Source organism: Hoplias malabaricus, chromosome 12, assembly GCF_029633855.1.
Source record: "Hoplias malabaricus isolate fHopMal1 chromosome 12, fHopMal1.hap1, whole genome shotgun sequence".
NCBI classification, from domain to species: domain Eukaryota; kingdom Metazoa; phylum Chordata; class Actinopteri; order Characiformes; family Erythrinidae; genus Hoplias; species Hoplias malabaricus.
In genome coordinates, this window is record NC_089811.1 from 41,097,398 (window position 1) to 41,117,806 (window position 20,409).

General features: G+C 39.6%; 1 protein-coding gene across 1 annotated transcript in view; it reads right to left on the reverse strand.

Annotated features, from left to right (window-relative positions):
* Nucleotides 1–829: 829 nt before the first annotated feature.
* The window catches only part of lrp2a (low density lipoprotein receptor-related protein 2a), a 90,320-nt gene continuing 70,740 nt past the window's right edge, over nucleotides 830–20,409 (reverse strand). Inside the window, exons 59-80 of the mRNA XM_066686354.1 lie at nucleotides 17,066–17,185; nucleotides 15,716–15,832; nucleotides 14,205–14,321; nucleotides 13,677–13,814; nucleotides 13,335–13,457; nucleotides 12,493–12,621; nucleotides 12,245–12,376; nucleotides 11,476–11,607; nucleotides 11,100–11,243; nucleotides 10,560–10,725; nucleotides 10,263–10,391; nucleotides 9,839–10,059; nucleotides 9,563–9,742; nucleotides 7,396–7,515; nucleotides 6,414–6,504; nucleotides 6,210–6,277; nucleotides 5,776–5,893; nucleotides 5,027–5,153; nucleotides 3,075–3,182; nucleotides 2,850–2,966; nucleotides 2,703–2,774; nucleotides 830–2,246 (exon numbers count right to left, since the gene is read on the reverse strand). Of these exons, the coding sequence (XP_066542451.1) occupies nucleotides 2,076–2,246; nucleotides 2,703–2,774; nucleotides 2,850–2,966; nucleotides 3,075–3,182; nucleotides 5,027–5,153; nucleotides 5,776–5,893; nucleotides 6,210–6,277; nucleotides 6,414–6,504; nucleotides 7,396–7,515; nucleotides 9,563–9,742; nucleotides 9,839–10,059; nucleotides 10,263–10,391; nucleotides 10,560–10,725; nucleotides 11,100–11,243; nucleotides 11,476–11,607; nucleotides 12,245–12,376; nucleotides 12,493–12,621; nucleotides 13,335–13,457; nucleotides 13,677–13,814; nucleotides 14,205–14,321; nucleotides 15,716–15,832; nucleotides 17,066–17,185 (2,840 nt within the window). The 3' untranslated portion in view covers nucleotides 830–2,075. The remainder of the gene's footprint in view (nucleotides 2,247–2,702; nucleotides 2,775–2,849; nucleotides 2,967–3,074; nucleotides 3,183–5,026; nucleotides 5,154–5,775; nucleotides 5,894–6,209; nucleotides 6,278–6,413; nucleotides 6,505–7,395; nucleotides 7,516–9,562; nucleotides 9,743–9,838; nucleotides 10,060–10,262; nucleotides 10,392–10,559; nucleotides 10,726–11,099; nucleotides 11,244–11,475; nucleotides 11,608–12,244; nucleotides 12,377–12,492; nucleotides 12,622–13,334; nucleotides 13,458–13,676; nucleotides 13,815–14,204; nucleotides 14,322–15,715; nucleotides 15,833–17,065; nucleotides 17,186–20,409) is intronic.

Below are 20,409 nucleotides of genomic sequence, written 5' to 3' on the forward strand. Positions count from 1 at the left end.
TGAAAGTGAAACACCTGGTTTTAGACCACAGTAATGTATTAGTGTGGTGTAGGGCCTCCTTTTGCGGTTGATACAGCGTCAGTTGGTCTTGGGAATGACATACACAAGTCCTGCACAGTGGTCAGAGGGATTTGAAGCCATTCTTCTTGCAGGATAGTGGCCAGGTCTCTACGTGATGCTGGTGGAGGAAAACGTTTCCTGACACGCTCCTCCAAAACACCCCAAAGTGGCTCAATAATATTTAGATCTGGTGACTGTGCAGGCCATGGGAGATGTTCACCTTCACTTTCATGTTCATCAAACCAGTCTTTCACCAGTCTCGCTGTGTGTATTGGTGCATTGTCGTCCTGATACACGAAACCTCCCACACTACAATGACAGGTGATTCAGCTTCATTGTCTAACCCCTGTACAAGTCTCCACTGACATAGTTTAGAAAATCTATTCTTTATACATTAATAAATACGTCAAAGCTTTTTTCCAGAAGATGATAGTTAGTGGCTTATGTTAGTTTAGTATTTAATATTCAGTAAACTATTATCTATACAATACCCAGTATAAAGTATAAAAATGACCTCTTCATAAGTGAATTTATGCGACTCCTTTGACAAGTATCTGAGGCTTAGACTGAAAAAAAGAAAAGGTTTGTTTCTGTATTGACTTTGCTATCTTGGTTTAAACACTGTTCCTTTCCTAGTTGTGTGTATATATATATATATATATATATATATATATATATATATATATATATATATATGATTAAACATCAGTTTAGACAAAACACATTATACAAAGCACATTTATTTGATTTTTTTTCCAACAGATTTGTCAAATTTATTTAAAAGAATTCTATCAATGTGTTCACATTTGTTAATTTACAAAAGTCATTAAATAATAGAATTGACTCCTTCATTATTAGGTTAGCCTGCATTGGAAATTATAATTGGCATGAATCAGATGTTCTTCTGAATAAACAAACTCTTTCAGCTCAACAAAAAGTAGGGAAAAATATCTCACAGTTGAAAGGATTTCACAAAGAAAAAAAAATCTTTTCAAGTATATTTGAGGAACAAAAAATAAAAAAAAAGGAGAGACCATTGTTATGGGTATCACTGCCTGAACACTGGGCAAAGACAAAATTAACTTCATTATATTCCACTTTCCTTGTCATAATCAGAATGGTTTTATATAAGTCCCTTTCTTCTTAACAATAGGACTTCCCAGACCAAACGCTATGTGAATGCTATCCTCACACCTACTGTCAGAAAACGATAAAAAACTGTCAGAACTGCAAGACACGCTGCTTCAATTAAATAGATTCTGTAAGTGTGAGTTTTCTTGGCCTATGGAGCATAACCACTCCTTTTTACTTAATCCAAAATCACACCGATGAATAAGGTAAGTATGTCTGGAAGTAAAAGTGGTATTTAGCCATTCATATATTGTATTTAATGTGAAAATATACTGCAGAGGAACTGATTGTGAAAAGTGGACCCAACAGTAATATGCTCTCCATCATCTTGTTGGTTAGTCCACAGATGAGGTATATAAACATGCAAAATGAGATGCAAATTAATTCTTTATTCCAGTGACAATTTTTTATTAAAAATTTTATGCAAAGATAAAATCAAGCTCCTGACAGCCAATTAGAATTGTTGCTGGTTTGTGTTTATTTAATCACACATCACCATTTTTGTCTGTCACCAAAAGAAAAAATAATCTATTGCAAAATAATCTATTACCAGAGAATATTACCAACAAAATCTTTTCAAATTTACAAATGTACAACACATTTACCATCAGCAGCTTCAGTGCAAACATATACATATAGTACATTACAAAAAAAAAAACAATCATAAAACATTACATTGGCATAAGAAACAGCAAAAGGCATAGTCTTGATAGACTTCTATTTTCTCTGGGTTATACAAACAAACACCTAATCTTTTCAAAATAACCTTAAGTTTCTTTTGTTTTGTATACAGGCTGCATATAAAAATAGATTCTGTGCAAAGAGGGATAGTTTGTCATTGTTTTTCCCCTTGTTTGTGAAAGAGTGTTAGAGAAAGAGGACAGTTAGATGTCACTGTCTTCTTTGACCAAGTTGGCTGTGTCTCTGAAAGTGTCCTCTGTGGGCGAGTACATGCTGGGTTTCTCTCTCACTGTTGTTTTAGGAGGTGGCACGAAGGGAGATGGCTGACTGGAGAAAGTTCCCCCTACACTGGCAGCCGTCTGCTCGTCCTGCATCTGAAAACACACAAACATCACCAAAACACCACATATTAATGTGATTAAATGGTTTCAAAGATTCCATGGGATTTCCACAGGATTCCATTACAGAGCCCACAGAACAGAAAACTCAACAACAAATAAAAATTAAAAAGTGGTAGAGATTCTAAGATAGAGTTTCCTCAAGACTTGCCATCCAGGCTGGAACTACTGTAGTAATCATCTGTTAACAGACTGTAATGACAGTGTAACAGTACAGTACCCAGGAAAAATCAGTCTGTAGTGGTTAATCATTTACTTTAATTTTAAAGCTAAATCATTTAAAAACCATTTACTACTGGGAGGTCTTTGCTGCGTTTACACTTATCCAGATATAATTCTGATATTCAACGCAGATGAAGTGAGCAGGTGTAAATTGTCTATATTATAGTTCTGATCTATACATGTTTTTTTTTCTGGTGGAAAATATCTTACCTCTGAGTATGTTGGGTTGTCAAATGTTGTGCTAGGTTTCAGTTTTCTTTTAAAGAAGTTCCACTTGGACTCCTAAAACATAAAATGTAAATAAGAAAGCACCAGCTCTGGCTGTGGAATATAAAGCTAGTTTGGCTCTCGCCTTACCTGCGTGGTTTGAGAACTAACTGGAATACTCTTCACCTCCACTGCCTGCTGTTGTACATGGTACATGGGATTTTCAAAGTTATTTTCCGTCTGATCTCCACTGACGTTCACTGTCACCTGTTTGAAAACTGGTCTTTAGACTTTGGCTTTATAATAACAGGCAATGTTTTGTGTTAAATGTACACTGGCAAAACATGAGGTGGTGTGAGTGGTATCCTGCTTCACCTGTGTGGCGTGTATAACTGCAGGGTCACCAGACGCTCCTGCTGCGGTTGAATAAAGAGGATTTTCAAACGTGACAGGCTGCCTTCCAGGTTCTGTAAAGTTCTCATCCTTATCATATGAAAGAGGTGGAGTTAGAATAAACACAGATATTCAATCAACAACCAAAAATATGCAGAATACCTATTATTCTTTAACATACGATGCCTTGACACATTTCAACTGGCATAACTCTGGGTGAATACAGAAGACACATTCTGTTTAAACTTGTATTAAATGTGGCTAATCTCTGACCACCTCTAACTGTCACCTGAGTGATCTGATTAGAACGCGTCTTACGGATTTTCATGCGCTCATGTGAAATCCAGTTGTGATCACTGAAAACTGAAGACAATTCATTCATTCATTAATTATCTGTAACCCTTATCCAGTTCAGGGTCGCGGTGGGTCCAGAGCCTACCTGGAATTATTGGGCGCACGGCAGAAACACACCCTGGAGGGGACACCAGTCCTTCACAGGGCAACACACACACACACACCTTCACTCACATACTCACACCTACGGACACTTTTGAGTCACCAATCCACCTACCAATGTGTGTTTTTGGACTGTGGGAGGAAACTGGAGCACCCGGAGGAAACCCACGCAGACACAGGGAGAACACACCACACTCCTCACAGACAGTCACCCGGAGGAAACCCACGCAGACACAGGGAGCGCACACCACACTCCTCACAGACAGTCACCCAGAGGAAACCCACACAGACACTGGGAGAACACACCAAACTCCTCACAGACAGTCACCCGGAGGTAACCCACGCAGACACAGGGAGAACACACCACACTCCTCACAGACAGTCACTCGGAGGAAACCCACACAGACACAGGGAGAACACACCACACTCCTCACAGACAGTCACCCGGAGGAAACCCACGCAGACAAAAGGAGAACACACCACACATCTCACAGACAGTCAACCAGAGGAAACCCGCGCAGACACAGGGAGAACACACCACACTCCTCACAGACAGTCACCCAGAGGAAACCCACACAGACACAGGGAGAACACACCACACTCCTCAAAGACAGTCACTCGGAGAAAACCTGCGCAGACACAGGGAGAACAAAACACACTCCTCACAGACAGTCACCCGGAGGAAACCCGCGCAGACACAGGGAGAACACACCACACTCCTCACAGACAGTCAGCAGGAGGAAACCCACGCAGACACAGGGAGAACACACCACACTCCTCACAGACAGTCACCCGGAGGAAACCCACGCAGACACAGGGAGAACACACCACACTCCTCACAGACAGTCACCCGGAGGAAACCCACACAGACACAGGGAGAACACACCACACTCCTCACAGACAGTCAACCAGAGGAAACCCACGCAGACACAGGGAGAACACACCACACTCCTCACAGACAGTCACCCAGAGGAAACCCATGCAGACACAGGGAGAACACACCACACTCCTCACAGACAGTCACCCAGAGGAAACCCACGCAGACACAGAGAGAACACACCACACTCCTCACAGACAGTCAACCGGAGGAAACCCACGCACACACAGGGAGAACACACCACACTCCTCACAGACAGTCAACCGGAGGAAACCCACGCACACACAGGGAGAACACACCACACTCCTCACAGACAGTCAACCGGAGGAAACCCACGCACACACAGGGAGAACACACCACACTCCTCACTGAAGATAATGTAAGATGTAAGCAAAGGTTTACATTCAGCAGGTATTCAACAAATCTGCCTAAAACAGAACACACATGAACCTCATAATCCTGGACTGTAAATGATGCACTTGTGATGTTAAAACTGGGGTAAAGAGGTTAACCAGGGATTTCAGAGATGTGCTGGTAATGCATTGAATAACTGAAGCAGCAGCCCGTAGTGCTGAATTAGGAGAGAGTCACTGATGTTTACCAGTTGCATGGCTCGGTCGATGAAAGACACTCCAAGTGTCTGAGGCTCTAGGTCCATAGTGACGTTGTCGCCCGATCGGAAAGACACTCCATTTCCTGTGTCTCCTGACTTGACCAAACTGCTCAGGCTAAATAAAAAAGGGGGTAACATCACAGAAGAGAAGAAACAATAGTTTGACGCTGAATTTTACACATAGGAAGTTGTTTGTTTGATTAGATAACTGGATCTGTCTGCTCTCCCTGTGTTAAAATAAAAGTTTACTGTTTAAAATATGCACAAACTCAAATTTACTATGCATAATAATGCATAAAGTAATTCAATCAGTGTACTGCTTGTTTGATTTGCAAATATTTCCAAAGCTCATTTGCATACATTTCTTCGTCAGAAATAGCTTCAATAAAGGAGATTTTTTTTCTTTTAGTTGAGTTCTCACAGTAGAGGGATAAACATTTTTCATTTTTCAGGAGAAAGTACTGTTACCAAATGATGACAAAAATAATGTTCTACCAGAATATTCATGGCTCATAGTAGTCCCATGTTCATATGTTTTTATAAAACTCATGTTTGTTAACTTTTATCTTACCATTGGATTATCTTATATGATTCCTATCTTAAGTGTGAAGGACTTGTTGGCTGTTTTGATCTGAAATAAGTAATTTATCTGATTTCTCTGCCTGTGTGCAGTACTCTATCTTCTTTGAGCAGAATCAAGTAGCAGGTGTTCAAGTTTTATTTGAAGGATCAAATACCTGGGCAATTTGGGCATTGAGGGGATGACTGAGCCAGTTCGTCTGTAGTTGAGGAAAAGCCCAACAGCCAGAGCTCCACATAACAGAATAATTATCATTGCCAGCAACACAGCCACTGCTAAACACAGAGAGACACAGAGAGAGGGTTCAGTGAATGCACACTGGATTTCTCTGTTTTATTATTACATTCAAGTTATACAAGCACTAACTGTATTTAATAAAATCTCTTTAATGTGCTCACAGGTGGCATTGACATGAAACAAGTCAGCAGCTGATGAATGGGTTAATCTTTGTTCTGTAGTCATTAGGAAAACAAGGTAAACTTTAACTATCTTCATACTTCATTAACTGGCTTCATTAATGTGTCATAAATTGAATAAAAAAAAAAACATACTGGTTAATACTGGTCTGTGATTTGAAAACCCTGTTATCACCTGTTCCAGGTGGGGCTCCTCTGGACTTTCCCATTTCGCAGTAGCTACCTGAATACCCATATGGACATCTAAAAGGCAGAAATGAAAATAAACAGTAAGTGCTTTTTTTCCTTTGGCATTTGTCAATACTTAATCTTTAATCGAATAATGTAGCATGTGTTGGAGCTAACAGATTGGATTTTGTTGCCCTCTTTTTAAACTTACTTGCACTTGGGGAGACCCCCTTCGTCAGTGTAGCAAGTTCCACCATTCATGCATCTGCATGCAAGTGGCATGGCCACCTCTGTCTCAATGGCTGCAAGAGCAAGAGCCATGCAGAATATTACAAAAGCACTGCAGGCGCACAATTTTAAAATCAAAGCAATCAGAACTCAAACAGTGACACACACAAAAAAAATATAACTTAAATAAATGCAGTAGCACACTCACATTACCACATTCTGGTACAGAGCTAGCAGCAGCAGCCTCACATGCACAGGTATCATGATACAAATGGGTGATGAACCAACTGAATTATTCATATACAGTCAATTTTATTATTGTCGTTAATTAGCCCGATTCCACACAGAAAATATGCTAAAAACGTTTTTTGTTTTTTTTTGTATAAATGTGCATCATGAGAAATCAGTGAGACAGGAACGATCTTGGAAAAAACTTTATAGAATTTCTAGCAGTTACAAAAGTTTAAAAAGTATGTGTTACTAGTTTCTTAAGCTTTTTCACTTAACATTTTCTCATATTTTCAGTGAGAATGATCTAATTATTCATTCATTCATTCATTATCTGTAACCCTTATCCAGTTCAGGGTCGCGGTGGGTCCAGAGCCTACCTGGAATCATTGGGCGCAAGGCAGGAATACACCCTGGAGGGGGCGCCAATCCTTCACAGGGCAACACAGACACACACACACACATTCACTCACACACTCACACCTACGGACACTTTTGAGTCGCCAATCCACCTGCAACGTGTGTTTTTGGACTGTGGGGGGAAACCGGAGCACCCAGAGGAAACCCATGCCGACACGGGGAGAACACACCAACTCCTCACAGATGATCTAATTAACCACAATTAAATGTTATTATGTAACTAAAAACAATTATGTGAGCTTTGTCTAACCATGGTTATCAATCATGCAAATTATTTTAGGACTGACTGTAAGTAGCATGAGCAAAGTGAATCTCACCTGCGTCACACTCATTCTGGTTAAAGCTGAGTAATGTGGAACCTTGTGGACAGGCGCAGGTGTATCCACCAGGACGCAGCAGACACAGGTGACTGCATGCATCCTTACAGGGGTTCACCACTGAGAAACAATTCAGCACAGAGTTACTGAGGATCCTCAGTTAAGAAAGACAGCAGTTTTCATTAATAAAATCAGCTCATACTTGAACCACTAACAAATATACTACAACTGGCCCTCTATATCCTGGGTTCTGCAGCCATGGATCTAACCAAACAAACTGGGGGATCATTTGACAAAAAACTGCATTTTTGAATGTATTCAGTCAGGTTTTAAACCCTTCCATAATACAGAGTCGGCCCTTCGAATGGTGACCAATGACCTGTTGCTCGCAGTGGACACAGTTAAGCGTGCCATTTTGGTTTTGTTGGATCTTACTGCTTCTTTTAATACCGTTGACCATACCTTACTTATTCAGCGTCTTGAGCATGTAGTCGGCCTCAAGGGGTTAGTATTGAAATGGTTTAAATCCTACCTCTGTGATAAATCTTTTGCAGCGCATGTTGGTAAATTCCGTTTGTCAAATTCAACCATCAATTGTGGAGTTCCCCAGGGATCTATTCTTGGTCCAGCTTTGTTTTCTCTGTACATGCTTCCATTAGGAAAGATCATTAGGAAGTATGATATCCATTTTCACTGTTATGCCAATGATACCCAGTTGTATCTCCCCTTGTGGCCTGAAGACTCATGCTCACTCAGACGTCTGAATGAATGTCTACAGGAAAATAAGTGTTGTCATGAAGGCAGTTTTCTCCATTTAAATAAATATAAAACTGAAGTGATTCTCCTTGGCCCCCCCCAGGCTTTCCAGTCTCTTAATGGATAATCTTGGTGGGCTGTTGTGAAACCTTGGTGTTATATTTGATCGTGACCTCAGGTTTTACAAACAAATTAACTCTGTTGTTAGGAACTCCTTTTACCATCTGAGATCAGCCACCATAATTAAGGCATTTCTGTCACCTCAGGACCTGGAAAAGGTTATCCATGCTTTTATTACATCTCGCTTAGACTACAGCAACAGCTTGTATTTGGGTGTCAGTAAGTCCTCAATAGCTCATTTGGCACCAAAAAAAGGACCACATTACCCCTGTTCTGGCATCATTACACAGGCTTCCTGTACAATATAGGATCCAGTTTAACATTTTGCTGTTTAATAATAATAATATGTTCAGCTTATATAGCGCCTTTCCCAAACCCAAGGAAGCTTTACATAAAGGGGGACAGAAAAAAAACCTGAGGATTAAGTTACTGGGAGTAAAAAGTGAAAACAGACATGTTTTTAGCAGTGATTTGAGAGAAGATAAAGTTGCAAAGAAAAGGAGGAAGAGAGTTTCAAAGTTTAGAGGCAGCAGCACTGAAAGATCTGCCTCGGTTGAAACTCAGAGGTGGCCGGGCCTTTGCTGTTACTGCACTCAGACTGTGGAACAGCGATGCTTTTAAGTCTAGGCTTAAAACCTATTTTTGTCAATGAGCTTTTGGCTCCGTAAACTGATCATTGTTGTATTTTTTGATTTTCTTGTACACTGGATGTTGTTTTATATTGTCCTTTTAAATGCATTTTGTTTGTACAGCACTTTGGGTTAAAATGTGCTTTATAAATATATACCTACTTACTTACAAAAGTGTTTGGAAAAAAATTCCAGAAAGTTCGAAAAAGCTAAACTTGTATTTGCTTTATGCAGAGCACTGTGCTAAATCCACACTAATAAAGTGATGCATATGCAAAGCCTGCGATACCTTCCTGTCATTACACAGATCCAGAGTCACTCTGCAGCACTCATCTTCTGCTCATTATTGTGTGTCCATTTTACTTCTGTAGAGTGTGACAGCAGTTTACATAGCATTAACACTGTATTGGGTATTATATTCTAGAGATGATTTAAAGCTTAAAGGAAGATGTGCGTAAGTTATACCCCCCACAGATACAGTGGGTTCATATCATATTCTTCATCTTTCATTATATATCATGGCGGTACATTGGCAATTACTGTAACAAAATAATTTTTTCTGTAGGCATAATTCCTGCGTAAATATGCCTATAGATAAATTTATATTCCAGTACTCCAACATTCCAGTAATTTTTTCTATATGTCAAGTAAGTGTCCATCACCTGAGAGGTTGTATCTGTGTTCCTGATAGATGCGGACTTGTGTCAACCAGGGATTAATGGTCAGCACCTTCACTTTATCCCCCCTTCCGAATTTATCCATCTTCCACACTTCTCCCCTGGTCTTTGTTGTCCAGTACACATGGCCCTCAAACAAATCCAGACTGTAGGGGTTTCCAATATCTGTATACAACGCAAATATGACTCACTATACATCAAAGCTAAAAAATAAACTTTGAGTATTCCAGAACCCTATTTTAAACAGGTTTGGTTCCAAACCTCCTGACATGACGATCTTCCTCTCTGTTCCATCTGTCTTCACTGATTCAATGATGTTCTCTTTGGAGTCACACCAGTAAAGCCTGTTGCCGTTAAGATAGTCCAAGGCCAATCCTGTCGGCCAGCCTAAGTCTTCATTCAGTAACACCTGTCTGTGCTGACCATCCATCCACGCTGCTTCAATCTTAGGGTTCCTGCCCCAGTCAGTCCAGTACATCATTCTGAAATGTTATGACGGTTACAGAACAATACTAAAGAGTAGGAACATGATATCAAAGCACAACAGTGCACAGTGTTGAAAATAATGCAGAATATTGACATCATTAAGATATTTGGCTTAGATTTAAGTGTTATGTCAGCTGTAATGTTCTACAGACACAAGCCATTATTTTGTATTAACCACTTTAACTCATAAGTTGGTTACCCTAGAGCTGGATTCACTACAATCGCAGCTGGTTGATCAAGATCTGAATGGATCAGCCACTTTCTGTACCGCCCATCCAGCTTGGCCACTTCAATGCGATTGGTTCCAGCATCTGTCCAGTAAATATGTCTAAAACAGAAAAAAAACATCCAAGGAAAAGGAAATTGAGTCGCAAATATAAGGCACATATTCCTTATATTAATAATAATTATATAATTAATAATAAATTATTCCAAATACAGAAATGCGTGATAAGTAGTGAAGGTAAGAAAGAAGTAACCAAAAAATGTTGTGTACCGTCCAACCCAGTCCACAGCAATGCCATCAGGACTAGAGAGGTATCTGAGGTTGAGATCTACCTCTTTCACAGGGTTACTGCCATGGTCATCAAAAGTGGTCATGTATGCTCTTTTAATGGAGCCAAACTGAGCACCACGACCCAAAACAGTCCAGTACACAACACCTAAAAACAGACAGTTATTTAGCAATACAAGAAACTGTACTGCAACCCAAGCCAGTAGGTTTTTTTATTTTGTACCTACAAATATTAAATATTAAAAATTATTGTGTGTACTCCATGGTGTGTACATCACATGGTTTCACACCACTATGAAATCATTTATTAGCCATTAAAAATAACAAAATCACATTTAGTTTCTTAATTTCTAATAGTTTAATAAAGATTTTGGAGAATTTATACTAGTCTATTGGTCATGACTTTTTCACAGTATAAAGACTGGCTGAGGTGGTCAAATGGCGTAGAAAACATCAGAATACTATTTCGCATTTAGAGAAATGTGTTCATAGGAATATCTATAATGAGCATAATCATCTTACTCAGTCCTTGGCCTTCAGGATCCCACAGGTAATCCACAGCCTGGATGTGCTCACCATCGTCCACATAGTCAGAGTACTGCTCAGAGGACAAGTTATAGCGACGGATACGCACATTATCAGGCAACAGCAACACTGGAGGATTACCTGAGACAAGGAAGGCCAAGAAAATTTTGTGTTAGACAGTGAGAGACAAACACTGAGGTATAACACACACAAACACACACACACACACACACACACACACACACACACACACACACACATATATATATATGAGAAGGAGATAAAGAGAGAGAGCTACACAGGAGACAAAGAGTGGGAAGATAATGGCTGAGTGCTGATAAGAGAAGGAGTATTAGCTAACTCCATCACTCACCTTCAGCAGCACACTCCAGTCCCTGCTGTATGCCCACAGAACGAAATCCCTCAGCACAGAAACACTCATAGCTGCCCTTAGTATTCCTGCACAGCTGAGGACAAGTGGCATACACTTCACACTCATCCACATCTAAATAGAGAGAGAGAGAGAGAGAGAGAGAGAGAGAGAGAGAGAGAGAGAGAGAGAGAGAGAGTCTCATATGTAATCCATTCCTGCAAGCCCCCAAACGGGCAGTAATTTTTCAGTATATAATCATTTTATCAGACTCTGTGCTGAGCTACGAAGAAGCAATAATTGGTGAACACCTGCAGTGAATTTACACCTCTCAGTAAAGACTTGTGCTGAAATAATACCAATATTTTTCTTAATATAATGGATGATTAATGATTTCAAAATTAATCATAGTAATTACACAAAATAAATCACTTTCACAAATGTTTACAAAATCTTTTAAAATCTTGCCACCTCAACTACATATTCAAATTTCCAACTAAAATATATACCACATAGTTCATTTTAGCTACTGTAAATAGTGGTTAACCTAGAGGAATCGTGGGACTGAAGTATAACAAACACAAAAATTATTTCTAGAATCAAATTTCTAATCGGTTCTTTATATTTCTTGTTGTACATATTTTCAGTTTAGAACACTGGCTGGGAGACATTCTAGGAGTAGATTTATACCCTGTTATTGTAACTCATTTTCTAAATATCTCCACCTTATTCACTTGCAAAAGCAACAATAAAAGTCAACTGGTTCACTCACCCTCACAAGAGTTCCTGTTCTCCTCGCTGGGTTTGTAGCCTGGTCTGCAGGAGCAGATAAAGCCTCCTCCAGTCAGCCCAGTGCAGTTATGTTCACACAGATTCTCACTGCAGGAACGTCCACTGCCATTGTCTAACACAAAGGAAAAGAGGCACATGCCTATATCAATGCTTGCTTGTGGATATTTATCAGAAAGACTGAAGAATTTAATAAACTGCAGGTTTGGACGTAGGTTAAATGTTACTCACTGCAGCCCAACTCATCTGTCTGGTCTCCACAGTCATCATAATCATCACAGGCATACTGCAGAGGAACGCACTGACCATTCCCACACTTAAACTCATCAGGAGAGCAAGGCCCGTGCGTAGGGGTCACACCTGAAAGCAGAACAGAAAATCATGGTGACATCTTCTCTGTAGCAGCTGCTGTAAGGAAGCATGGAGGAGATGTAGGAGCAAACTTAAGGGATGTCAACAGGCCATAAATAACAATGATGCCTAGAACCCTCAAAGGATATTAAACATAATTTAAACTGTCAATTTAAAGAAAAATGAAACATCAGCTCAACTTTAATAAGGAATTGAGGGTTTAGGAGTTCCCACTCAAGCTTTATTTAGTCAAAAATTATTCTCATCCACATATTCAGTTCTGCATTGCAACAGTTAACATTTACTGAATTTCTGTAATTGATGAATGAATGAATTTTTCTTACAGGTATATTTTTGTTTAACAAATTTACACACTATAAAGGTTCCCACAAATTTCCAATAGTTTTAAGGTATACTTTACTGTTGGAAATGTACATATTTGTATCTTTTAAAATTAGAAAAGTAGAATACAAAGCCTGAAGGTCATGGGATGTACTGAATGAATGCAACTGTAATGCGACAACCATTTCCCAACTAAAGACACTGTAAACATATCCTCACAGGAACTAGTTTGAAAGCTGAGTCACATATTATCTGAGTTTGAGTTTAGTAAAAATGTATTGCTGCCATCTAAGCACTCACTCCAGTAAAACATTTGTAATCATGAATTACTACATCATATACGTTGTTATGAATGGATGACGGCCCTGGGCTTAACTCACAGTGCTCCGCTTTTTCATCTGTTCCGTCTCCACAGTCGTTCACAGAGTTGCAGAGCTCATGGCTGTAAATGCAGCGGTTGTTGTCACAGCGAAATCGGAAAGGAGGTTCACATGGGATATCCACTGAGGGGATCAAGACATGTTACATAGTTTTTTTATTATTTAACCCCTTAAACTGCAAGCGTATTGTTCAGTAATGCCTATGGAGAAAGGTTTTGTAGTTACATAACCGAGAAACGGTTTATCAGCTTTTTTCTTTTTCCACATTTTTGTACAGAAATGCTTTAGATTCCATGCTATTTGCTAAAACATTTGATACTGTTTTCTTTTGTGGCCTCTTACAGCAGAGGTGTAGCTCCTCGTCTGATCCATCTCCACAGTCATTGTCTCCATCACATCGCCAGTGCTGCTGAACACATACATGGTTTTTACACTCGAAGAGGAAAGGAGGGCAGTATGTGCCATTTGGGAACCGCGTCGCTGCAAAGGTAAGAGATAAAGAGTGTTATGTACTATGTAAACATAGTTAAAGTTCAGTTCACTCTTCAGCGCATTTGAATTTGAAAAACAGATGTATGTAAGAGGTTTCAGTCTTATAGTTTATTCCCAGTAAGATAGAATGGTTGGAAAGTAGTCATGTGTATGGTGTCTGTTATATTATTATGAGTGCACCTACAAAAAAATGGATATGCAGGTTTCATTTGACAAAAATTGCATTCAAGCTTTATCCATTAAATTATTATTTAGCAATTCTCAGCATTTCTTCAAAGAGCCCTATTTTGACCTACATTACAACTCAATGAAGCTGTTTTAAATGGGCCATGAAGCCAGGAGTAGTCTGTGTTAAACATAGAGAGGGAGGAAACTCACGGCATGACATCTCATCAGTGAAGTCCAAGCAGTCTGCATTGCCATCACATTTGAAGCGCTCAGCGATGCAGTGGCCACTGTCACACTGGAAATACCCAGGGTGGCAGGTCCTCAACTCTGCAACATGAGAAAATAACATATCACTGCATAAAGCTCTTAGTTGTCAATATATGAATCATAACAGTGCAGAGTAAAGAGCAGTGTGTGACACACTCTAAATCTAAGCGTCATCATTTGCCTTGTGGCCAAGAGGATGATGAAACCAACCAAATCATCAACAGGAAGAAATGCTGGTGGCAGCTTTATCTGCTAGTGTCTGCAAGAAATGACCAAGCTGAGCAATTAGCAGTTTACTTAGAGGGAACTGAAACATGGGGAAAATAACTTAGATTCATTTTTTTGGAGTAATCACATTAATGTTTACATGCATCTCATTAACCTGGCTTTGCTCAGTCACTCACTATCCCACACACTCTTTCTTACTCACATACTCCCTTGCTCACTCATGCACTCACTCACTCACTAACCTTCTGATTCATTCACATGTAGCAGGCTGACATTTCTCCTCAAAGGGGTGCTTTGACTCCTCAAATACATTTTGGGTTTTTGCGTTAATGACACATTTCATTTTCATTATGTCAGCAATAATGACTAATTTGTATTGATTTGGGAATATATTTATATAATGCATTGCACATATCTACTAGAGATCTATTAACAATGAATGATTTAAGCTATCCAGTATGCTGAATATGGCTCAGTTTCATATAATGCTGTCCCTGATAAGTAAATGGGGAAACAGTGCCTTAGGGTCTTAAAGATCTGTGACATGCTTTGGTCAAAATACCACAAGGATCTGACAACACAACACCATTCTCACCCTGTCTAAACAGCCATGTTCGGAATGACCAGTTCTCACAGAGCTTAGGAGTCAGAAGTGAGGAGCAGAAGCATTGGATATTAAACATAATTTCTTGCATCTTGTTCTTATGCTTTTGTTTTTGCCATATTTAATCTGTGCAGGTATTTCTCTGAGCACACTGGGTTTATTTTGCTGGGAGTGGAGAGTCTTAGACAATGAGGTGCACAAAAAAAAAAAAAAAAAAAGTTAAAGCCTCTGCACTCTATGTAAGACGCTGCACAAATCTGTAGGACTTTATCTATCTTTATCCAGTGTTTTCAGACTTCAGACTACAAAAATAAGATTTGATTCATTTCAGTTTGCGCTTTGGTTTAGACTCTAGATTTTTTTAAATATAACATGTCCCCTTTAATTCACTAGTAACACTTGTGGCAGTGCATATTGTATTTCATTGTAAAACTGCCATTCAAATTCTATGAATGAGATACAAATATAAAAATAATATAGTAATTAATTATATAACATGATTGGAACATTGAAAAACAGACAAAAATAATTCTAATCACTGGAATAGCCAAATGGTGGGAGTGGGAGTCCACAGTACCCCCCACTGAAAAGCTCTAGACTCAGACAAAGAAGCTCTGCTCACCACAGTCCCTTTCATCAGAGTTATCCTCACAGTCGTTGTCATGGTCACACACCCAGCGGTCAGGAATGCAACGCAGGTTGTCACAGCGATACTCACTCTCAGTGCATACTCGAGGGCCTGGACAGACACAAGAGAGTGTCAATCACACACACACACACACACACACACACAAACACACGCAAATACTGTGAGAGACATTCTTTTCATTTTCTCTGCATGCTGGAAGTAAATTTAAAGCTACTCTTTAATCACAGAGTAACAGCTGTTTCAGTTTTAGTGTATACTCAGTTGTATGCATTCAGCCCACATTTGTTAATGATTCTGAATGTCTTATTTTTTATCTTCAACATATCATTTTGTAATAAATCACTGGAATCTTGTTTTTTTTTTCATAGCAATAAATGGTTTTAACAGAAAATGTGGACACAAGTGCGATCAAATACTCATATGAAAACGTTTCGATCTTTAGTATGCCTGCATACACTTTTATAAATGTGCACAGAAACCGTTCTAATGATTACTGATTTTGTGCTAAATTTAAATTAAAATATACAATGAAATGAATGAAATCCACATGCCGTGGAGACACAAATATGTTGTGCTTTCTTTAAAGGATTAGTGGGTTATCTGATGAGCCAAAGGTTGTTTTTCACAGCTCACTATGGTTTAGAGAGTCCCTCTGTTCTGAGGGCCATTTTTCTGAGGTGAGTTCATAGCTGAATTCATTAGGGGAGTGGGTGAATTTGTGCAACATGGGAGCTACTGTGTTGGGGGTAGGGCAAGAGCTATAAAAAAACAAACAAAAAAAAAAACACAAAAAAACAACTCTGTACTATTCAATAATTCCTTTCCTTTGCTATATGTTTTTACTATTTTATTTTTTTTCATATCCCTCATTCAAGTTCACTTCAGTCTTGACCTCTCTCCTTTTCTCAGATGAGATGCCTGGCTCTTCATGGCCAAAGGTTTGTGGACACCTGCTCAACCAACATTTCTTCTAAAGTGGACATGAATTAAGGATTTTGAATTAGGAGTTTGTCTCACCTTTGATACAGCAAAAACTTTTACTGTTCTGGCAAGGCATTAGCCTAGATGATGGGACATTACTGTGATGATTTGATTGCATTCAGACAGTTTCAGTTACTGAATAATTAGATCTGAATCACAAACTTTGGATTACACAGCAAAAATCTCTTTATGTATCACAAACACTACTCTGAAGAAGAACTTAAATAACGTCTCCAATTTTTACAACCCTACAGTTGGTCAAGTCCAATGAGTATTTAATGCTGTATTCACACTAAGAAAATGACTAAGTTCAGGGTGCTGCAGGCGGTTTGTGGTACTCACTACAGCTTCGTTCGTCGGATCCATCCCCACAGTCATTGTCTCCGTCACATTTCCAGCGCAGAGGGATACACTGATGGTTATCACAGCGGAAATCTCCAGCAGGGTCACAGGTCAGTTCCTCTGAAAACATAGCCCAGAGGTCATGTTTTAACACTCCCACGCTCACTCGTGCACAGCTCATTCATTAAATTTACTTCAGTGAGTATATTCTCATTTAACAGAAAATATGTACTAATAATCTGGTCCTTCATTGCTCCGAGGCACACAAACAGACATACAGAATTGTGCAGAGTTATTTCTCAAAAGCTATGCATATAGGAAGTAAATGTTTATATGATCAGAAATACAATTTAAATACATGTATATAGGGGTGGTCCAGTGGTGCAACAGGTAGTGTCTCTGTCAGCTCCTGTGTCCTGGGATTGTGGGTTCGTTCTTTGCCTTGGGTCACTATATTACAGCTTGGTGTTTAGTGTGTTCTTCCTGTGTCTGATTGGGTTTCTGGGTGCTATATATATATATTATATAAAGTGTCTATGTGTGTGAGTGTCGGGCGGCATGGTGGCGCAGGTAGGTGTCGCAGTCACACAGCTCCAGGGACCTGGAGGTTGTGGGTTCGATTCCCGCTCCGGGTGACTGTCTGTGAGGAGTGTGGTGTGTTCTCCCTGTGTCTGCGTGGGTTTCCTCCGGGTGACTGTCTGTGAGGAGTGTGGTGTGGTCTCCCTGTGTCCGCGTGGGTTTCCTCCCACAGTCCAAAAACACACGTTGGTAGGTTGATTGGCGACTCAAAAGTGACCGTGAGTGTGTGTGTTGCCCTGTGAAGGACTGGCGCCCCCTCCAGGGTGTATTCCCGCCTTGCACCCAATGATTCCAGGTAGGTTCTGGACCCACCGTGACCCTGAATTGGATAAGCGGTTACAGATAATGGATGGATGTGTGAGTGTCTAAATAAATATGTGAGTGTGTGGCACCCCGTGATGGACTGGCAATCTGTCCAGGGTTAATAGGATGAAGTAGAGACACTAAATGAATGAATAAATTAATACATTTCTAGACAAAAATTTAATTATTAACTTTTTTAAAGTAGTGAGTAAAGTAGGACAAGATTGGGTTTGTAGGTATCATCCAATATCTGGTTTGGGGAATCGATACATTCATTTAAACCCTGTTGTTTTAAATTATAAGACCAAAAATTTCAGAAACAATTACATCGTTTTAGTCAGCAGACAGTGCTGATAAATGAAACATTCTTTAGTGGAATGATGTTTAATAAAGGCATGGTGATAAGTGTAGCACTGGGTTTTGAAGGGAGAGACAAGCATGAATTTAATTGCAGTTAGGATTAAAGTGGCAAAAGGAGTAGACAAATCCCCCTCACACACACTGACCATTGAGTTATAGCAGACATGTTACAGAGATGAGAGAATATAAAAGAAACAATTAGTGAAAAGAAGATCAGAAAAAATATACAAGAGAAGAGAAAGATGACAGTACATCTCTCTCTCTCTCTCTCTCTCTCTCTCTCTCTCTCTCTCTCTCTCTCTCTCACACACACACACACACACACAGACACACCCTACTAGAGTCATAGAAGTGCCCCACCTGGCCCAAGGGGTGCATTCTTAGACTCAGATTAGGGAGATCTCTCCTCTCTGTGCAGGATGGCACTAATGGAGCGGGGGGAGCTGATAAGACATGGGAGGACTGGGTCTGTGTGTGTGTGTGCACGTGTGTGTGTGTGTGTGTGTGTGTGATGGTCAGTCCACAAAATGCAGAGCGCAGCTTGTACTGACAGCTTGCCAAAATGCATACAATCAATGCACACATGTATTAAGTAATACATCCATGAATCTGTACATATAAACCTATAATATCATACAGGATAAACAATATACATAAGCTAATCACTGCTCTAAAAAGTCATCCAATGCCAAAGCAAATACTATAAAATTAAATTAAATGCTCTCAAGGGTACATCACCAAAATTCTCCTTAGGTTAGCACTAATTTCAACCACCAGCATCTACTATCACTATAGTAATGTTTAAATAACTGCATGCCACTGTCTATCACATACCATCACAGCTGTACTCAGTGCTGCAGTAAAGTAATAGATCCTCTTATACACACCTTCTCACATAGCCAGTGCATAACCAGTGAATGCAGTGTTTCTATGTGGTAAAAAATATGCTTAATACTGATTAAATGGCAACAGACATTCAGTCTTCAAACAATCTTCCCAGGCAGTAAAATATCTTTTAGAAATTAGCTGCAACCTGCTGTGGTATTGTGTTTGCTGTCATAGTAACTTGGTGGTTAAAGGTGAGGTCTGTTTTATTTTATCCTTGTTGTTTATAGTAGCTACATGTTGTCAGTTTGCTGTTGGTTATTATCCTAATTCTAGCAATTTCTCTGGGGCATAAAGCTTCCTAGCTGCACACTTCCCAACTTACAAGCACACCCGCTATGAAATTCAGTGAAATTGTACCTATGGCCCTAAATCATGTTACAATAAAGACTCACATACATTGAACTGCAGTGGTGCCTGACACAGCCATAACCATGTTCTCTCCCAAAGAAACACACAAATACACAGCCCATAAATCTGTGCTGTAGTCTGAGGCTAGCAGAGGGGTTAAGGAGAGAGGTCAGAGAGGGACCGTTCATCAGAGCCAGCTTCAGCTTCCCTCCTACTAATGTACTCCTAAAGTGCGAAGGGATGAATAGTTCCTCATCATTTCATCACCACTAACACAAACAAAAAAGCCCTTTTATATAACCTGGGTCAACTGTTACCTACCACAAAATTACTTTTCCTCCCATCTGTGCCCATATAGACTTTATATTAGTGTAATCTTTACAAAACAATGCCAGTTAAAGTAGGGATACAATATCTTCACTGTTTTAAGGAGCTCAACTATGTCCAGAGACTTATCTTTTGGATAATCACACTTTCAAGAAAGTACAATTAAATTTTCCAAGGCTGACTCCACTGACTACTGGTTGATGTAAATAAACCAGTGCTTTCTTTCAGGAGTGGTTCCAATAATTAACCTTTATAATACAAGGAGAACAAACAATAAAAGTTAACCTTTGTGCATTGACTGCAGAATTGATCAATAGGTCTATAGGATTTTTAAGCAATTCTATTTTATTTTAAATTCAAACCATACACAGGTGCGAGATGGGTATACATGGGATGGGTTGCAGGGATGTAATGTTTTTGGCATGGGTGCCATATTGGGAGCCGAATGTCTGATTTCAGAGCACAGCACCCATGTAAACGAATGGGGAAAGATGGATAGATTTATCTCATACACAGCTGCTCGACCTGTGCTGGAGAGA